At 38.5% G+C, this 21,318-nt stretch overlaps 1 protein-coding gene across 2 annotated transcripts; it reads right to left on the minus strand.

The window, feature by feature from the left end:
• Window positions 1–1,423: 1,423 nt before the first annotated feature.
• LOC130470531 (plant-specific TFIIB-related protein 1-like) lies at window positions 1,424–8,466 on the minus strand. 2 transcript variants are annotated; one of them, XM_056840822.1, is made up of 6 exons: window positions 8,111–8,466; window positions 7,709–7,987; window positions 7,347–7,452; window positions 6,471–6,629; window positions 5,546–5,971; window positions 1,424–1,670 (listed from the first exon to the last, which is right to left on the minus strand). In XM_056840822.1, exons 2-6 carry the CDS (start codon window positions 7,711–7,713, stop codon window positions 1,572–1,574), a joined length of 795 nt encoding a protein of 264 aa, XP_056696800.1. In that variant the 5' UTR covers window positions 7,714–7,987; window positions 8,111–8,466; the 3' UTR covers window positions 1,424–1,571. The 2 variants fall into 2 exon arrangements, with proteins under 2 accessions (XP_056696800.1, XP_056696799.1); XM_056840821.1 differs by having other exon boundaries at window positions 7,709–8,466.
• Between the last annotated feature and the right edge of the window lie 12,852 nt (window positions 8,467–21,318).

Consider the following 21,318-nt stretch of genomic DNA (forward strand, 5'->3'; position numbering starts at 1 on the left):
CCAAAATACGTGTTCCACAAACCCGAACGATCGCCACAAAAATAAGCGACGCTCAGGATGGCCTGTAACGAATCCCACAAACGCTCCACAACGCGTAAGGACGTTATTAGGCAAGCACGCAAATTTAAAGTCGCAAAATCAAAAGTAGACGAAAACTGAAAACGAGAACCAGCCAGGGACGCATTTTCGACGCCCCTGGCTGGGCGCCGCTATTTCTCACGCCCATTGATGGGCGCTGAAGTTGCTGCCTGGCCTTTTGGTCAGGCACAGCAGCCTCGGTGCCCGCGCATGAAAAAATATACGTAGCAAAAAAAAAACTTTTCGTAAAAATTGCTACGAGGGCGTATGAAAAAGCACTCGATTCTAAAAGCGACTTATAAAAAAATAAATAACTCTTTGTGTCGTTGTTTGGCCTCCTACGACGACAATGCTCGGCATCAAAACCGAACATGCTAATAATTATGAATGTCATATGGGCAAAGTATTCAAAAATAATGTTCAAATGAAGTTTTTAAGGAAAAATAATGTTCGAAAAATAAATAAATCCGAGTCTAGACTAGGTTATGCCGAAGTACAATCTAAATCCTAAGTCTAAGTTGTCTTACCATAGAATCGGTCCTAATGCTTGGTGTCGTTCTGCAAGTTAAAAGGTTAAACCATATTGAGTCTCCCTTCCTAACATTTAAATCAATAAGCACCCATATGTAATTGTCATCCCTTGCTAAGAATCCACGGCCTCAATACTCTCTCACCAATAAAAAGAATATACTATAGTATTTGCAAAATGGAAACAGTCACATTCTGGAAATCATCCCCCATAGTCGCACAACCTCAAAGTGAATCTAAGGTGCACTAGTAGAAAAAACCCTTATTGCAGCGGGCTTTTAGACCCCTGTTGCAGCGTACATCGTATGCTGCAACTGGGGGGCCTGCAACAAGTCTGAACTTGTTGCAGCGTACAATGTTCGCTGCAAAAAGTGATTTGTTGCAGCGGGCTTTTAGATGTACGCTGCAACAAGTGCCAAAAAATTGGCAAAATTTTAGACTTGTTGCAGCGGGCTTTTAGATGTACGCTGCAACAAGTGCCAAAAAATTGGCAAAATTTTGGACTTGTTGCAGCGTACATATATATGTACGCTGCAAAAGACTCAACTTTTTGCAGCGTACATTTATTTGTACGCTGCAACAAGTCTGAATTACTCAATTTTTTGCAGCGTACATTTATTTGTACGCTGCAACAAGTCTGAATTTTTGCCAAATTTTTTTCCCTTGTTGCAGCGTACAACATATATGTACGCTGCAAAAAAGCACTTTTGGCGGGAAAATTCTAATTTTGTTTAGGGATACCTAGAGTGCCTTGCACCAAATATAGATCGAAACCTGTCAAAACAATAATAGAATAACGCAACCTGTATAACAAATATAAAAACAACAACTGGAGTTTTGTATACTATATATCCCAAAACCAAAGTGCACATATTACATTTAAATATATGTTCCAATTTCAACATAAACATACATTTTAATATAAAATTTATTCTATAACAACTAAACCAACTCGATCAAGCGCGCTAAAGCCAATAATAAATACTTGTTGGTAAAAAACTTAGCCCATTGCTCACGAACCACATCAAATTCCTCGCATAAGGCGCAATCCTCGGAGTGTAGACCTTTACAAAAACAGAAATTTAAATTAAACATTAGATTAAATACAAATTAAATATCACATTTTAACATTCAAGAAACTAATGACAATGTCCTAATAGTCTAAAATGAGTCCTTAGGTTCTTTAGTTCAAAGTTGGGAGCGAAAATGTCATTTTAGCCTAAATATGACCTATAACGACCCAATGAGCCTATAGGTGCATAAATAGATTGGAACGAGTCTTAGATCGTTAAAATTATGCATATTAAACATGTAATAAGTTTTAAATGAGTCCTTAGGTTCTTTATTTTAAAGTTGGGAGCGAAAATGCCTTATTTTAGCCTAGATATGACCTATAACGATCAAACAAGCATTAAATGGGTATAAGTAGATTAGAATAAGTTCTAGAAACTCAAAACTAAGCTTATTAATCATATAATAATTTAAAAATGAGTCCTTCGGTTCTTAAGTTCAAAGTTGGGAGCGAAAATGTCATTTTAGCCTAAATATGACCTAAAACGACACAATGAGCCTTAAATATGCATAAATGGATTGGAACGAGTCTTATAAAGTTAAAATTATGCATATTAAACATGTATTAAGTTTAAAATGCGTGCTTAGGTTCTTTATTTTAAAGTTAGGAGCGAAAATGCCTCATTTTAGCCTAAATATGACCTATAACTATCAAACAAGCATTAAATGTGCATAAACAGATTAGAATAAGTCTTAGAAACTTAAACTAAGCATATTTATCATATAATAAGTTTAAAATGAGTCATTAGGTTCTTAAGTTCAAAGTTGGGAGCGAAAATGTCATTTTGGCCTAAATATGACCTATAACGACACAATGAGCCTTAAATGTGCATAAATGGATTGGAATAAGTCCTAGAAAGTTAAAACTAGAATATAAAACATTTAGTAGGTTTAAAATGAGTCCTTAGGTTCTTTAGTTCATAGTTGGGAGCGAAAATGTCATTTTAGCCTAAATATGACCTACAACGACCTAATGAGCCTTAAAGGTGCATAAATAGATTGGAACGAGTCTTATAAAGTTAAAATTATGCATATTAAACATGTATTAAGTTTAAAATGAGTGCTTAGGTTCTTTATTTTAAAGTTAGGAGCGAAAATGCCTCATTTTAGCCTAAATATGACCTATAACTATCAAACAAGCATTAAATGGGTATAAGTAGATTAGAATAAGTCTTAGAAACTTAAAACTAAGCATATTTATCATATAATAAGTTTAAAACGAGTCATTAGGTTCTTAAGTTCAAAGTTGGGAGCGAAAATGTCATTTTAGCCTAAATATGACCTATAACGACACAATGAGCCTTAAATGTGCATAAATGGATTGAAATGAGTCCTAGAAAGTTAAAAATAAGCATATAAAACATTTAGTAAGTTTAAAATGAGTCCTTAGGTTCTTTAGTTCAAAGTTGGGAGCGAAAATGTCATTTTAGCCTAAATATGACCTATAACGACCCAATGAGCCTATAGGTGCATAAATAGATTGGAACGAGTCTTAGATCGTTAAAATTATGCATATTAAACATGTAATAAGTTTTAAATGAGTCCTTAGGTTCTTTATTTTAAAGTTGGGGGCGAAAATGCCTTATTTTAGCCTAGATATGACCTATAACGATCAAACAATCATTAAATGGGTATAAGTAGATTAGAATAAGTCCTAGAAACTCAAAACTAAGCTTATTAATCATATAATAATTTAAAAATGAGTCCTTAGGTTCTTAAGTTCAAAGTTGGGAGCGAAAATGTCATTTTAGCCTAAATATGACCTAAAACGACACAATGAGCCTTAAATGGGCATAAATGGATTGGAATGAGTCCTAGAAAGATAAAACTAGAATATAAAACATTTAGTAGGTTTAAAATGAGTCCTTAGGTTCTTTAGTTCATAGTTGGGAGCGAAAATGTCATTTTAGCCTAAATTTGACCTACAACGACCTAATGAGCCTTAAAGGTGCATAAATAGATTGGAACGAGTCTTATAAAGTTAAAATTATGCATATTAAACATGTATTAAGTTTAAAATGAGTGCTTAGGTTCTTTATTTTAAAGTTAGGAGCGAAAATGCCTCATTTTAGCCTAAATATGACCTATAACTATCAAACAAGCATTAAATGTGCATAAATAGATTAGAATAAGTCTTAGAAACTTAAAACTAAGCATATTAATCATATAATAAGTTTAAAATGAGTCATTAGGTTCTTAAGTTCAAAGTTGGGAGCGAAAATGGCATTTTAGCCTAAATATGACCTATAACGACACAATGAGCCTTAAATATGCATAAATGGATTGGAATGAGTTCTAGAAAGTCAAAACTAAGCATATAAAACATTTAGTAAGTTTAAAATGAGTCCTTAGGTTCTTTAGTTCATAGTTTGGAGCGAAAATGTCATTTTAGCCTAAATATGTCCTATAACGACCAAACAAGCCTTAAATGTGTATAAGTAGTTAGAATAAGTCTTAGAAACTTAAAACTAAGCATATTAATCATGTAATAAGTTTAAAATAAGTCCTTAGGTTCTTTATTTTAAAGTTGGGATCGAAAATGCCTTATTTTATCCTAAATATGACCTATAACGATAAAACAAGCATTAAATGTGCATAAATAGATTAGAATAAGTCTTAGAAACTTAAAACTAAGCATATTTATCATATAATAAGTTTAAAATGAGTTATTAGGTTCTTAAGTTCAAAGTTGGGAGCGAAAATGTCATTTTAGCCTAAATATGACCTATAACGATAAAACAAGCATTAAATGTGCATAAATAGATTAGAATAAGTCTTAGAAACTTAAAACTAAGCATATTTATCATATAATAAGTTTAAAATGAGTCATTAGGTTCTTAAGTTCAAAGTTGGGAGCGAAAATGTCATTTTAGCCTAAATATGACCTATAACGACACAATGAGCCGTAAATGTGCATAAATGGATTGGAATGAGTCCTAGAAAGTTAAAAATAAGCATATAAAACATTTAGTAAGTTTAAAATGAGTCCTTAGGTTCTTTGGTTCATAGTTGGGAGCGAAAATGTCATTTTAGCCTAAATATGTCCTATAACGACCAAACAAGCCTTAAATGTGTATAAGTAGATTGGAATAAGTCTTGGAAACTTAAAACTAAACATACTAATCATGTAATAAGTTTAAAATAAGTCCTTAAGTTCTTTAGTTCAAAGTTGGGAGCGAAAATGTCATTTTATGCTAAATATGACCTATAACGACCCAATGAGCTTCAAATGTGCATAAATAGATTGGTATGAGTCTTAGAAAGTCAAAACTAAGCATATAAAACACTTAGTAAGTTTAAAATGAGTCCGTAGGTTTTTTTTTCAAAATTTGGGAGCGAAAATGCTCATTTTAGCCTAAATATGACCTATAACGACCAAACAAGCCTTAAATGTGCATAAGTAGATTGAAATGAGTTTTCGAAACTTCAAACTAAGCATATTAACCATGTAATAAGAATAAAATGAGTACTTAGGTTCTTTAGTTCAAAGTTGGGGAGCGGAAATGTCATTTTAGCTCTAAATATGACCTATAACGACCCAATTATCCTTAAATGTGCTTACATAGATTGGAATGAGTTTTAGAATGTTAAAACTATGCACATTAATCATGTAATAAGAATAAAATGAGTCCTTAGGATCTTTAGTTCAAAGTTGGGAGCGAAAATGTCGTTTTAGCTCTAAATATGATCTATAACGATCCAATGAGCCTTAAATGTGCATAAATAGATTCAAATGAGTTTTAGAAAGTTAAAGCTATGCATATTAATCATGTAATAAGAATCAAATAGTCCTTAGGTTCTTTAGTTAAAAGTAAATACGACCTATAACGAATCAATGAGAATAAAATGAGTCCTATAACGAGGATACCTTTTTTGTACTGGGGGTATTGCTGTCATTCTCTCCCTTGACCCTGTCCACGTGAGTTGTCTCGGAAATCTGATTCGTTTTGGGCTGCTTGCTCTCCCGGTCTAAAGTAGGAATTTCTGGTGGTTCGGCTCTAGGGGTTACAGAACGGCCGGATGCTATAGTAGTAGTTGGGAATGCCTTTTCAGGAGGGACAACTGGAGTATAATTAGACGGTAGAAGATCATCCCAGTTTTCAAGCAGCTCTTTATAGACTTTTCTGAGTGTGACCTCAGTGAGACCTGTTACCTTACAAATTTCTGCCTGCGTCTTGCGTCTATCTTCTAGTTGACAGGCCAGATAAATAGCAGCAGCTGATATACTTATAGGGTTCCTACGCGTACAGAAACATTTGTTTATCACAACTTCTCCAATGTGAGTTGCAAGTTCCTACTCCATAACAAACTAGTAAGTCATATGATGTAGAAATGAGTCAAAACTAGGGAAATAAATTTCTCTGGAATGAAAACTTAATAATGTGATGGTTCTCAATCACATAGCCACCAAATAAATGACGAAAATGCAACAGAGGAGCACAATTCAAGGCAATTTTGACAAGCAACAAGCTTTCCCCATTTCTGATTATAATGCAACAGCCATGAGCCAACAGATGATTTAACAGCATTAAATATTGAAATAATGAAATGTGTTACTCAAGTCCATTGAACTAGCAAGATCAATGTTGAAAATCCTTCAATTATAAGAAGCAAAAGCAGGAAAGGAGCAAATATTACAATGTAAAGATGGTATCTCAGAAGTTTTATGATTCTTCATAATTTACTCTTATTAGCATATCAGCTGGGTGAAATGCCTACCAGTTTCCAAAAGTATACATATTATATCAGCCACCGATGCGTATTAGCAAATATCAGCAGGAGTTTTCAAGTACCAGAGCGGATTTATTAAGCTGGAGAAGGTTGCAAAATCTAGGCATATGTACAGCTATAGAATTGCTATTAATTGGTTGACTGAGTTGTAGAGCTTCACCCAGGATCTTGATATACTTTCCAATCTCTTTCTGAGGGAGGTTCGCCGCTATTGAGATTTCCTGTTACATGAAATAAGATACCCATTTACAGATGCCCTTAAAATCAAGTGTTCTTTTCTATCGCATATGCAACTTATCTTAAACCAATTCCCACTCAATTACTAGCAAATACAATGAGCATTTTCAGTTTTCAAAGAGTTCAAACTCGGAAATTGTTTAATTTTGCAATTTGCACTAGTAGTTTAGGCATAAAGATGAAGCAAAGGTGGTTACGGATGAGAAAAAAGCGCAATTTGCAAATGGCTTAGCATTCGGGACACAATCTAAGCAGAACAAGAACCCCAAAAGGAACAACATACTGTTAAGAAAAAAGTCAGCGTATCGTATTCAGTTTTAGAACTCGTAGGATTTCCATTTTCATTACTAGTTTCACAGGGAGAGGTGTGAAGTTGATTAGGAAAATAAATATGGATAACATGTGCAATTTCGCAAAGACAACCGCAATCAGAAATTCATAAATGGATCGTCTTTCAGAACTTAATTAATGGAGAACAAGAACAGAAAAGGCAATTGCAAAATGTTCACTATAGTTTTATACCAAGACAAACACTTCCAAGTCCCAACCAACCCCCAACATATCACATTAATTGAAGAACTGAACTCAGAATGTAACATAACATATTTCTCCAATGAGCCCCTTATAATAATCAGTGTAATACTGACGACTCCTCAGGTAAATTAAAACAAAATTCCAGTTATCAGGGACAAGAGATAAACCTGAAGGGTACGGGGCTCCTGGGCCTCACGAATAGCCTGAACAAGGCAAGCAGTAGCAAGAGCTTCAACACTACGATTCCTCAAACAAGTAGCAGAAGAACAATCCCTAAACAACTGGAAAGCATGATCAGAAATATCACGGTCCAACCCCAAAATAGAAGCCACATCAACAATCTGAAGATTCAAACTCAAATTCAGATTCATCAATCAATTAAACAAAGAAATTAACTACATGAACCATATGCATAAGTAAATCAACTAATTAAATTTATTACAAACCACATTTACCATAATATTTAAACAAAAAATCCAACAAAGTTTTCAATAATTGCATAAATTTAACAAATCAAACAAGATTATACCTCATTTGCGCTTGTTCTTTCCTCAAAATCAATCAATGAATTTCTTTTGCAGCAGATGGGAACCCCAACTCCAATCTTCTGAAACCTCCTTGACCTGCTAACTTTGGAACGAATTTGTCAGAATATTGAGCAATTGAAACACGGGAACATCCCCATGACTTCTAGGGTTTTATTTTCCGGTATAGGTGAGAGGAGAGAGAAAAAGAAGTGTGCGTGGTCGTCTGGGTATGCCCTCACGTCCGCCGCTGAGTGTGGTGTTTGCCGGTCCGTAGAGGAGATCTGAGGGAAGAAGAAGAAGAAGGGGGAAGGTCAATTTGAGCAAGCTTTGAAAATTTTCAGATTGAAATAATTCTAAGTTCAGCTCTAGGGCGACTGACGAGGAGGCGAGAAAAGAGGACCCACCGGCGACTGGCGAGGAGGCGAGAACCACCGACGAGGAAGTTACATTGATTGCGACGCAGTAAAGCTGAGGGAAGAAGAAGGGAGTTGAGAGGTGGGAGTATGAAATTTTAGATCTAGAGTTTTTTTAATTAATTTGGTCTAAATTGAACTAAACCTGGTTGGGTTGTAGCGAAAGACTTTTACAATGTGTTATTGCAGGGGGCTTTAGGACGTACGCTGCAACAGTAACGGGCTATTGCAGGGGGCTTTTACAACGTACGCTGCAACAAACGTTTTTGCAGGGAACAATTAATTTGTACGCTGCAACAACCCTTTAAAGGGTTTGACCCGCGTTGACCAACTGCTTGTTGAAGCGTATTAATACATGTACGCTGCAACAAGGGGGCTGCAACAGGGGTTTTTTCTACTAGTGGTGTCAATACCATTGGCAAGAAAAATTAATGGCCTCAAGGCTTATAATCACATTGGGTCACGACTATCATAGTCCTCTCGAGTCACTCACTCCTTGAAATACTATTAAGTACGGACTAAAAGATTTTCCATGAATGCCACATGACCAACCATGAAAATACCCAAATCGGCATACCAATAGGGCTACCATTGGGGTAAAGCAATACACACTAAGAGAGAAGACGCACTAATGATTCTAGTCTTGCAAAAATAAAAATTCGATCTCCCCAATTAACTACCTTGCCAACATTAAACAAAATGGCGCATGACAAATGAACACCCAAGGGTTAAAATCTAAAGTGTCAACCAACAATAGTTATGGTCCAATTAGCCTAACTCTGAGAGTTGCTTGGTCAAGTATTATAGGTTTACGCCACGTCATTATTTTGAGTCTAGGCCACCTCCTTGTATTCATACACGGGTTATAATCAGAAAGATTAATGAAAGTTTGAGTCTAAATCACAACTTCCAATTAAATCCCAGAAACTGGAATCTGAAAAGAAACAAAAAATTACTTTCGATGTAATTCTTTCGTTAAAATTCAATAAGGTAAAAACAACATTTTGAATCTACGCTATTTGCATAAACGACTAAATACGCTTGCAAAGTAAGACAATTTAAAGGTCCACCCTAGGCCTACTAAAATTAAAGGTCCACTATAGGCCTACCAAACGAGGCTCACTCAGTCTCTCCTCGTGACTCAAAGACCACAACCATCTACCTTTTAGCCCAAATTAAAAATTGAAGAATTTATGTTGGGGAGGAATCCCAAGAAAAAAAGAAAGAAAAAATAGAAAGAGAAAAGGGAGAGCGAAAAGAGCAAGCCAGGGAATACTTATCCCGTAGTGCAACATTTACCTAAGTAAACGAAGGAAAAGAATTGAGTCAACCAATCCAAATCATAAAATTCTACGATATCTACCCTTTCCAATCCTTATGCTCTTAGACGCCTTCGCTCTGGGGTCCCTGTTCAGCTCATTTTAACCTATCCATGTTCTCATTGCCATGACCCAAGAAACCATTACCTAGACTCTTGTTCTTGAACTCGTTGTCAACCGCAAACCACGCACGGCCATTGACACGTGCGTCATACCCCTTATTTCCAAAACCTGCTCTTATACCACCATTAGCATAATGACCATATAACTTGTGTGGATACATCCTGTTGATATACCCTTGAGCCGTCCCCATGCTGCTCATTGGCCTTGGTTGATGTAAACTCGTGACACTAGCACGAAGCTGCAAATTGTGAGCCCTAGCAGATATAATCCTCATGCTTGACCAACACCTATACAAATTCTCCTATCTCATTCAACCCATCTTTAAAGCCGTCTTGAGTCACAAACAAAAAAAGGAAACAAATGAAAAGTGCAAAAAAAAAAAATGTGAATAATAAAAAAGAAACTTTGCAAAAGCGCCTCTAAAGTTAGTCTAAAAATAAAAATAAAGAAGCATTTAGCGCACCAAAAAATATCCGCCCAGAAAACATTTTCAGCGCCCAGAGCTGGGCGCCGAAATCTTTAGCGCCCAAGCCTGGGCGCCGAATCTCTCTGCTTGCTGAAAAATTTGTCCAAAAGTGCTCGTCATTTTATCCGCACATGCACGAAAAAATAACGAACACTTTGAGGGGTACAACACGTATTCAGGTATACGTACCAAAAAAACACACATGAAAAGAAAATACATGTACTCAAAAATATAAAACAAATTTTTTGGCTTACGGCAAGGCAGCAGATTTAAATAATAATAAACTTCACTTATTCTACCATTTCAAATAATATGTTTCCACCTCAGAACATACTTGTTTAAAATCGGCATTCTATGAAACCGTTTTCTAGGCTAAGAACTACGAAAGACCTGATTCCAAATTAAATCTATTTAAGGCGGATACGTAGGCAATCCATGATTCGGTCCAACCAATTTGCAAAAATATTAAAGCCTATAGAATAACAAGAATAAGAAATGGAGTCCCTTATTGAAATTTAATTACTTGCAATCCAAGTCGAAAGAAAAACTTAAGTCAAAAGAAGAATCCAAGTCATCAAAATTAATGAGCACACATCTGTAGACACCTACTTTTGTCCCCGTTCCCGCAAGGGAAAGGTTCGATGATGAAAGCATAAAAACTCCACTTGACAACGCATCTCCTATAAAATAAACGAATCTCGATTCCCCATTTCATTTCACCCGAAACTTGCTATTTATGGAAACCTGCTAAAAAAAGTAACTACCGTAAAAGGTAGCTTCTAAAAGTGGCAAATCATAAAAGATAGAAACCTGTCAGAATTAGGTGTTGCATTCCAACATAAATCCTAAATGAGATAGAAAACTGCGAGAATCCTATTCCTAATATGGTTCAGAAATAAGAGTTACATATGAATTAAAATCCTAACGAGCCAAGAGTTCGTAACGGGCCCAGATGCATTCCATCACAAAATTGATACGCGCTAAAAGACTCGAATTAATCTCAAACTCTACGGATTTCAGGAACCCGAATCTGACCAAAGAATTCTGCCAGACCCTATTTTCAACGCCCAGCCCTGGGCGCCGAAAATTCCAGCGCCCAGAGCTGGGCGCCGAAAATACCTGGGACGGATTCTTTTCCTAACCCGTTTCGTATTCAAATTCCTGAAAAACTATCTTTCTACGCCACTTTTTCCTATAAATAGACCCCTAAGTTCGACGTGAAAGAACACACAACGACACACAATTATATTCTGAGTATTGACTCCAACCCTTAGCCTAAGCCTCTCGCTGCGAAACTGTTCACGCGTTCTGTCGCAATCGATCCATAAATCGAACAGAACGTATCCTGTCCCATAATTGAGATTCGTTAAATAAAAAGGAGAAATAGCAAAGTCAAAGTGGTTAGTTTTCTGAGAACCGTGACGCACCTCTCAAGGGTGCGTCGTAACGTGTCTCTTTTCGATGATTTAATTGCTTTCCACGCCCTTTTATGAACTGTTAAACTAACCTAAATCTCATTGTTCTATCACGCCTAACAAATATAATATTTTTGGGAAATCGGATTATCATGCTCGGTCCCTTAATGCTATTTAAATCAGATAATCGCGATCGAATTAGTATTATATGTTGCATATTGCTAAAATCAACTCAAATTAGTTTAATAGTTAACGCATGTCCCTTCAATTATTTATGCTGAGCTAGTAAGGATATCCTGCCTCTGGAGTTATCGACGAGCGAAGTACTCCTCTCGGTAGTTACAGTCCCCCGAACCCTCAATCTCTACCTTGCGGATGTATATTGAGAGATCCCCACACCAGGGATCACAAGGGAACCTACGGCCGTCGTGGTCAAACATAATTGCACTCCCTTTATATTACGATAACCGGGTTTTGTCAGTTTTTCTCATTGTCGTTAAAAACTGAATGGCGACTCCTATATTACTAGTCAATTGGGTGTATACTCACAGGAAATCCAATTACACTTGATTGAATAAAAAGAATCGTCACACCCACGAGGGACAAGGTCACGCATTAGCCTCGCGCTTTTTCGACCCCCTCACAGTGGCGACTCCACTGGGGATACTGAAGGAAATACTCGTGCTTGTAGGTAATCAAAATAGCCGAAGGGTGAAACGATCCTACCCCACGTTTATTTCCCCATCAAGTTGGGACGACCTGAAAATCAGCAATGTGAACGGGCAGAACATCATAACGAATCTCGGCTCCCTCGGGAGTTGGGACTAAGGATACCTTTTTTCGCCAATAGGGGGGTGCATACGCCGCGCATGTTTCCCACTCGGTACTTGTGCAGGTAGTACACCAATCCCGAACCCAATCGCTCATTAGGTCCCTCTCGCCTGCATGCCCCCTTGGCTTGCACTTGCGGGTCGGCCTCTTGAGCGAAATTCGTCTGTTGAAGACACTACCTCGACCGGGGCATGTGTTGGATCTACGATAGAAGCGGTACCAAGCCAGGCGCAAACAAACTACCCATAGAAGCCTATCATAAACTACGTGGCATATTTAATTTTCAAATCCATGTTTGTAATGTAGTTATGTGTAGCGAAATATGTGATTGTGTGCGACAAACTATCCTAGAAAACCAACGACCTTAAAAATTGCCCAAACATTCGTAGACTAATTTGCCAAAGGGTTATACCGAAACACGTGTTCCGCAAACCCGAATGATCGCCACAAAAATGAGCGACGCTCGGGATGGCCTGTAACGAATCCCACAAAACGCTGCACAACGCGCAAAGGACGTTATTAGGCAAGCACGCAAATCGAGGTCGCATAAACAAAAGTATACGCAAACAGAAAACGAGAACCAGCCAGGTACGCATTTTCAACGCCCCTGGCTGGGCGCCAAAATTTCTCACGCCCACTGCTGGGCGCTGAAGTTGCTGCCTGGCCTTATGGTCAGGCACAACAGCCTCGGTGCCCGCGCATGAAAAAATATACGTAGCAAAAAAAAACTTTTCGTAAAAATTGCTGCAAGGGCGTATGAAAAGGCACTCGACTCTAAAAGCGACTAAAAAATAAATAACTCTTTGTGTCGTTGATTAGGCCTCCTACGACGACAATGCTCGGCATCAAAACCGAACATGCTAATAATTATGAATGTCATATGGGCAAAGTATTCAAAAAATAAACGTTCGAATAAAGTCTTCAAGAAAAAATAAATGTTCAAATAAAAAAATACATAAAATCCGAGTCCAGGCTAGGCTATGCCAAAGTACAATCTAAATCCTAAGTCTTAGTTGTCTTATCCATAAGAATCGGTCCTAATGGTTGGTGTCGCTCTGCAATTTAAAGGTTAAACCATATTGAGTCTCCCTTCCTAACGTTTAAATCAATAAGCACCCATATGTAATTGTCATCCCTTGCTAAGAATCCACGGCCTCAATACTCTCTCACCAATAAAAAGAATATACTATAGTATTTGCAAAATGGAAACAGTCACATTCTGGAAATCATCCCCCATAGTCGCACAACCCCAAAGTGAACCTAAGGTGTCAATACCATTGGCAAGAAAAATTAATGGCCTCAAGGCTTATAATCACATTGGGTCACGACTATCATAGTCCTCTCGAGTCACTCACTCCTTGAAATACTATTAAGTACGGACTAAAAGATTTCCCATGAATGCAACATGACCAACCATGAAAATACCCAAATCGGCATACCAATAGGACTACCATTGGGGTAATGCAATACACACTAAGAGAGAAGCCGCACTAATGATTCTAGTCTTGCAAAGATAAAAATTCGATCTCCCCAATTAACTACCTTGCCAAAATTAAGCAAAATGGCGCATGACAAATGAACACCAAAGGGTTAAAATCTAAAAGTGTCAACCAACGAAAGTTATGGTCCAATTAGCCTAAGTCTGAAAGTTTGCTTGGTCAAGTATTATAGGCTTACGCCACGCCATTACTTTTAGTCTAGGCCACTTCCCTGTATTCATACACGGGTTATAATCTGAAAAATTAATGAAAGTTCGAGTCTAAATCACAACTTCCAATTAAATCCCAGAAACTGGAGTCTGAAAAGAAACAAAAAAAAAATTATTTTCGATGTAATTCTTTCGTTAAAGTTCAATAAGGTAAAAACAACATTTTGAATCTACGCTATTTGCACCTTTTAAGAAACGACTAAATACGCTTCCAAAGTAAGACAATTTAAAAGGTCCACCCTAGGCCCACTAAAACTAAAGGTCCACCCTAGGCCTACTAAAGTTAAAGGTCCACTATAGGCCTACCAAACGAGGCTCACTCAGTCTCGCCTCGTGACTCAAAGACCACAACCATCTACCTTTTAGCCCAAACAAAAAATTGATTGAAGGATTTATGTTGGGGAGAAATCCCAAGCAAAAAGAAAAAAAGAGAAAGAGAAAAGGGAGAGCGAAAAGAGCCATGAAATACTTAGCCCGTACCTCCCAAAGTGCGAAATCTACCCAAGTAAACGAAGGAAAAGAATTGAGTCAACCAATCCAAATCATAAAATTCTACGATGTCTACCCTTTCCAATCCTTATGCTCTTAGACGCCTTCGCTATGGGGTCCCTGTTCAGTTCATTTAACCCATCCATGTTCTCATTGCCATAACCCAAGAAACCATTACCTCAACTCTTGTTTTTGAACTTGTTATCAACCGCAAACCACGCACGGCCATTGACACCTGCGTCATGCCCATCATTTCAAAAATCCAAACCTTCTCTTACACCACCATTAGCATAATGACCATATAACTGGTTTGGATACGTCCTGTTGGTATACCCTTGAGCCGTCCCTATGCTACTCATTGGCCTTGATTGATGTAAACTCGTGACACTAGCCTGAGGCCGTAAAATGTGAATCCTAGCTGATGTAATCCTTATGCTTGACCAATACCTATACAAATTACCCTATCCCATTCAACCCATCTTTCAAACCGTCTTGAGTCACAAACAAAAAAAAGGAAAACAAATGAAAAGTGCAAAAAATAATAAAATGTGAATAATAAAAAAGAAACTTTGCAAAAGCGCCTCTAAAGTTAGTCTAAAAAGAAAAATAAAGAAGTATTTAGCGCACCAAAAAAAAAAAGATCCGCCCAGAAATAATTTTCATCGCCCAGGGCTGGGCGCCGAAATCTTTAGCGCCCTTGCCTGGGCGCCGATTCTCTCTGCTTGCTAAAATTTGTCCAGAAGTGCTCGTCATTTTATCCGCACATGCACGGAAAAATAACGAACACTTGGGGGGTACAACACGTATTCAGATATACGTACCACCAAAAAAAAATACATACCACCAAAAAATACATGTACTAACATACCACCAAAAAATACATGTACTCAAAAAAAAATATAAGAGTTATATTTTTGGCTTACGGCAAGGCAGCGGATTAAAATAATAAAAAACTTCACTTATTCTACCGTTTCAAATAATATGTTTCCACCTCAAAACGTACTTGTTTAAAATCGGCATTCTAAGAAACCATTTTCTAGGCTAAGAACTACGCAAGACCTGATTCCAAATTAAAATTTAAGGCGGATACGTAGGCAATCCATGATTCGGTCCAACCAATTTGCAAATATATTAAAGCCTATAGAAAAACAAGAATAAGAAATAGAGTCCCTTATTGAAATTTAATTACTTGCAACCCCAGTCGAAAGAAAAGTCAAAGGAAGAATCCAAGTCACCAAGATGCCAAAATGAGCACACATCGAAAAATAATAAAGGGCACGTACCCTTGCCGGAAGGAGCACGTACCCTTGCCGGAAGGAGCACTCACACTCCTAGGCACTTAGCCAAGACTCAAAAAAAGATCGCTTTGCCTCAATTGAATGGGGGCTAGCGCAAGCGTCCATGACCTCTAAAGTACTCGACTTGACCCTCCCTAAAGCGAACTAACTCGCTTAAAGACCTTCTTTCACCACTAGACACAGTCATGATCGCCAACAAGTAGTAAAGGCAGTAAGCTTGCGAAAAAAAAAAAAAAGAATTGTTCTACGGCATTGCCCCATCGTTCCTTCGAACTCAGGGCACCCGTTCATGGTAATTCAAATGCTTGCTAATCCCCTTTGGAAAAAATCAGACATTGTCAATAAGACTTGGCACTTAACCAATGCTAACCCTACTCAGACATATGACACGGACATCTAAAATCGAAATTTGAAAAGCATCGTTAATGGGAAGACATAATGGCAACTGGGGGCTAAAAGAGTGAAATGAAAGAGCTAGGGAAAGAACTAAGTATACCTTGACCTTTTGTGCAGACATACACCAAGTAAATCTAAGTCAATTTGAAAACGGTTTATATTCGCGCAATTCTGGAAAAGATGGCCCTAAAAGCCTAAAGCATATGCCAAACGGGCACAAGTGTATCTTGACGCCTGCACCCTGGCCTCCAGCAAATCTTTAGACAGCATTCCAAAAATCGTAACAGTATTTTGATTCACTCATGTAATCCTGTACGAACCCTTCTATAAAGTCAACTTACTTAGGACACCTCGGATTGTACACAGTAGGACTCGGAATTCAAATAATTTTCAAAATCTTCTTCGAACATAATAAAGTGTTGTTTGGTTTAAGCTAAGTATGCGTTTATCTCGATGTTGCAAGTGAGTCAAAAGATTTCTAAATATGGTTATGGGTAAAGAAAGACACCTAACTTTTGGTCAAGGCACAATTCAACATGTGATTACCTTGACCATGGCAATGTCGCACAATACGACATTTACAAGAGAAGTAGCAAATAACTACTCGAACGTGCCTCGCACTAAACGAGTCTGGTTCAAACTATTCATGATCCATGTCACCATGAACGCATAAAAACGTATGCAAAGCATTATAGCACCAAGCCAATCCCGTAGCTACAATTGGAGGCTTGAGAAAAACACTCTAAAAATGCTCGAAATGACGATTTTATCGCAAATTCTCGACGCTAATGCTATACATATGTCATAGGGGCTCAATCCTAAGCTTTAATCGTGCAAAACGAACCTTAGAATGGCTACAACCCCTCCCAAATTCTAAGCATTACTTAGAATATATAAAGTCACCCCACTAACAAGGGTAACTGAAAATCGCGAGTCACCAAAACTCCGATCAAACCACTGCACATAACGCTCGCCCTATAAAGCGCCCGTTACACAGTCTACATCGTTCCAAAGCAAAGCGAAAGAAAAAAAAAGAATCAAAAAAAAAAAAAACTGTCAAAATTCTGCCCAGGAATCATTTTCAACGCCCAGAGCTGGGCGTCGTTATCTTTGACGCCCCAGCCTGGGCGCTGAATCTTTCTGCTAGCCAAGTTTTGCCCAGATACAAAAATAAGAAAGAAACACCTATGAATCATTGCATCGAACGAAGTAATAAGCCGTGCAAACCCATGCAGAACGTGCTACACTTGTTCGAGCACCTGAACGATTCAGCACGATGAAGTACTCCAAATAATGATATCCCAACACTTGGAGGAATGTTTTAAGACACGCCGTTAGGCCACACAAGCCTGCGTTGCACTATAATCCCACAGTACAAGTCTAAAAGTATTCGCTCGAAAGAAATTCGCTCCTACAAGAATGAATAAAAAGAAATTCTCAAAAAAACAAATCACAAGAAAAAACTGAAATAGGGACTTGCCCACCTCAATCAGGCAAAATCGAAGCACGCGAGTTCCAAATTAAAAAACGAATTCAGGGACGTCCACCCTCAGCGGACAGGGCTCGCCCACCTTCAGCGGGCGGGGTCTACGTCACTAGCCGCGCAGGTCCTCAGTTTTCGAAAATGAAAAGAAAATAAAATCTTCAAAATAAAACAGGCTCGCCATCTTCAGCCGGCGGGGTCTGCGTCACTAACCGCGCAGGTCCTCAGTTTTCAAAAAATGAGATCTTCAAAACACAAACAGGCTAGCCATCTTCAGCCGGCGGGGTCTACGGCGCAAACCACGTAGGTCCTTATTTTCAAAAAAAACAAAATAAAATTTCAAAACAGATTCGTCCACTTCTATCGGACGGGGCGTCCACCCTCAGCGGACAGGCTCGCCCACCTTCAGCGGGCGGGGTCTACGTCACAAACCGCGTAAGTCCTTATTTTCAAAACATCAAAACAGATCCGTCCACTTCTATCGGACGGGGCGTCCACCCTCAGCGGACAGGCTCGCCCACCTTCAGCGGGCGGGGTCTACGTCACAAACCCCGTAAGTCCTTATTTTCAAAACATCAAAACAGATTCATCCACTTCTATCGGACGGGGCGTCCACCCTCAGCGGACAGGCTTGCCCACCTTCAGCGGGCGGGGTCTGCGTCACTAACCGCGCAGGTCCTTAGTCGCTGCAGCGATAACTTTTTTCAGTTTTCCCTTTTTCCAAAAATTAAAGGATTGGTTTTCCGTTTGTCCAAAAAAGAACGATGTGCTGGATTTTCCTTCGTTTTACGTCCTATAAAAACAAGGGGGTTTTCTCGTTTAGCTAGCCCTGAAAATGAGAATATTTTTAAAAAAACGTTTTACCTCGTGATTGGGCTTGGCCAGGCCCAATTACACTTTATAGCTTTGATTCCGAAAAAAAAACTCTGTAGTTACTCCCAATGACAAAGTGAGGGAGTTTCTACGCACCTTTAGATTCTTCCAATGACAAAGTGAGGAAGTTTCTATACTATCAGTTGACAAATCCCAATGACACGTGAGGGATATGTCGACACTTCAAGTGATGACCCTTAAGTCAAATGTTATCACTCGGGGGCTCGTGAGACCCTCGCAAAACAGGTCACATACACCATGGCTTGTGTGACGCACTCCGTCTAATACTTTGACCATCGTCTTACTCCAAGACTCAGTCAAAGTGGGGGCTAACTGTACACACCTACTTTTGTCCCCGTTCCCGCAAGGGAAAGGTTCGATGATGAAAGCATAAAAACTCCACTTGACAACGCATCTCCTATAAAATAAACGAATCTCGATTCCCCATTTCATTTCACCCGAAACCTGCTATTTTTGGAAACCTGCTAAAAAAAGTAAATGTCGTAAAAGGTAGCTTCTAAAAGTGGCAAATCATAAAAGATAGAAACCTGTCAGAATTAGGTGTTGCATTCCAACATAAATCCTAAATGAGATAGAAAACTGCGAGAATCCTATTCCTAATATGGTTCAGAAATAAGAGTTACGTATTAATTAAAATCCTAACGAGCCTAGAGTTCGTAACGGGCCCAGATGCATTCCATCACAAAATTGATACGCACTAAAAGACTCGAATTAATCTCAAACTCTACGGATTTCAGGAATCCGAATCTGACCAAATAATTCTGCCAGACCCTATTTTCAACGCCCAGCCCTGGGCGCCGAAAATTCCAGCGCCTAGAGCTGGGCGCCGAAAATACCTGGGACGGATTCTTTTCCTGACCCGTTTCGTATTCAAATTCCTGAAAAACTATCTTTCTACGCCACTTTTTCCTATAAATAGACCCCTAAGTTCGACGTGAAAGAACACACAACGACACACAATTATATTCTGAGTATTGACTCCAACCCTTAGCCTAAGCCTCTCGCTGCGAAACTGTTCACGCGTTCTGTCGCAATCGATCCATAAATCGAACAAAACGTATCCTGTCCCATAATTGAGATTCGTTAAATAAAAAGGAGAAATAGAAAAGTCAAAGTGGTTAGTTTTCTGAGAACCGTGACGCACCTCTCAAGGGTGCGTCGTAACGTGTCCCTTTTCGATGATTTAACTGCTTTCCTCGCCCTTTTTATGAACTGTTAAACTAACCTAAATCTGATTGTTCTATCACGCCTAACAAATATAATATTTTTGGGAAATCGGATTATCATGCTAGGTCCCTTAATGCTATTTAAATCAGATAATCGCGATCGAATTAGTATTATATGTTGCATATTGCTAAAATCAACTCAGATTAGTTTAATAGTTAACGCATGTCCCTTCAATTATTTATGCTGAGCTAGTAAGGATATTCTTCCTCTGGAGTTATCGACGAGCGAAGTACTCCTCTCGGTAGTTACAGTCCCCCGAACCCTCAATCTCTACCTTGCGGGTGTATATTGAGAGATCCCCACACCAGGGATCACAAGGGAACCTACGGCCGTCGTGGTCAAACATAATTGCACTCCCTTTATGTCACGATAACCGGGTTTTGTCAGTTTTTCTCATTATCGTTAAAAACTGAATGGTGACTCCTATATTACTAGTCAATTGGGTGTATACTCACAGGAAATCCAATTACACTTGATTGAATAAAAAGAATCGTCACACCCACGAGGGACAAGGTCACGCATTAGCCTCGCGATTTTTCGACCCCCTCACAACATCGAAAAATAATAAGGGCACGTACCCTCGCCGGAAGGAGCACTCACACTCCTAGGCACTTAGCCAAGACTCAAAAGATCACTTTGCCTCAATTGAATGGGGGCTAGCGCAAGCGTCCATGACCTCTAAAGTATTCGACTTGACCCTCCCTAAAAGCGAACTAACTCACTTAAAGACTTTCTTTCACCAATAGACATAGTCGTTCGCTTAAAGACCTTCTTTCACCCCTAGACACAGTCATAATCGCCAACAAGTAGTAAAGGCACTAAGCTTGCAATAAAGAGAATTGTTCTACGGCATTGCCCCATCGTTCCTTCGAACTCAGGGCACCCGTTCATGGTAATTCAAATGCATGCTAATCCCCTTTGGAAAAAAAGAAACAGACATTGTGAATAGGACTTGGCACTTAACCAAGGCTCACCCTACTCAGACATATGACACGGACATCTAAAATCGAAATTTAAAAAGCATCGTTAATGGGAAACATAATAGCAACTGGGGGCTAAAAGATTGAAATGAAAGAGATAGGGAAAGAACTAAGTATACCTTGACCTTTTGTGCAGACATACACCAAGTAAATCTAAGTCCATTTGAAAACGGTTTATATTCCCGCAATTCTGGAAAAGATGGCCCTAAAAGCCTAAAAGCATATGCCAAATGGGCACAAGTAATATCTTGACACCTGCACCCTGGCTTCCAGCAAATTCTTATACAGCATTCCAAAATCGTAACAGTATTATGATTCACTCATGTAATCCTGTACGAACCCTTCTATAAGTCAACCTACTTAGGACACCTCGGATTGTACACAGTAGGACTCGGATTTTAAATAATTTTCAAATGATATTTAAAGACTTCTTCGAACATAATAAAGTGTCGTTGGTTTAAGCTTAGTGTGCGTCCATCTCAACGTTGCAAGTGAGTCAAAAAGATTTTTAAATATGATTATGGGTAAAGAAAGGCACCTAGATTTTACTCAAGGCACACTTCAACATGT

This window comes from Spinacia oleracea, chromosome 3 (assembly GCF_020520425.1).
Source record: "Spinacia oleracea cultivar Varoflay chromosome 3, BTI_SOV_V1, whole genome shotgun sequence".
NCBI classification, from domain to species: domain Eukaryota; kingdom Viridiplantae; phylum Streptophyta; class Magnoliopsida; order Caryophyllales; family Amaranthaceae; genus Spinacia; species Spinacia oleracea.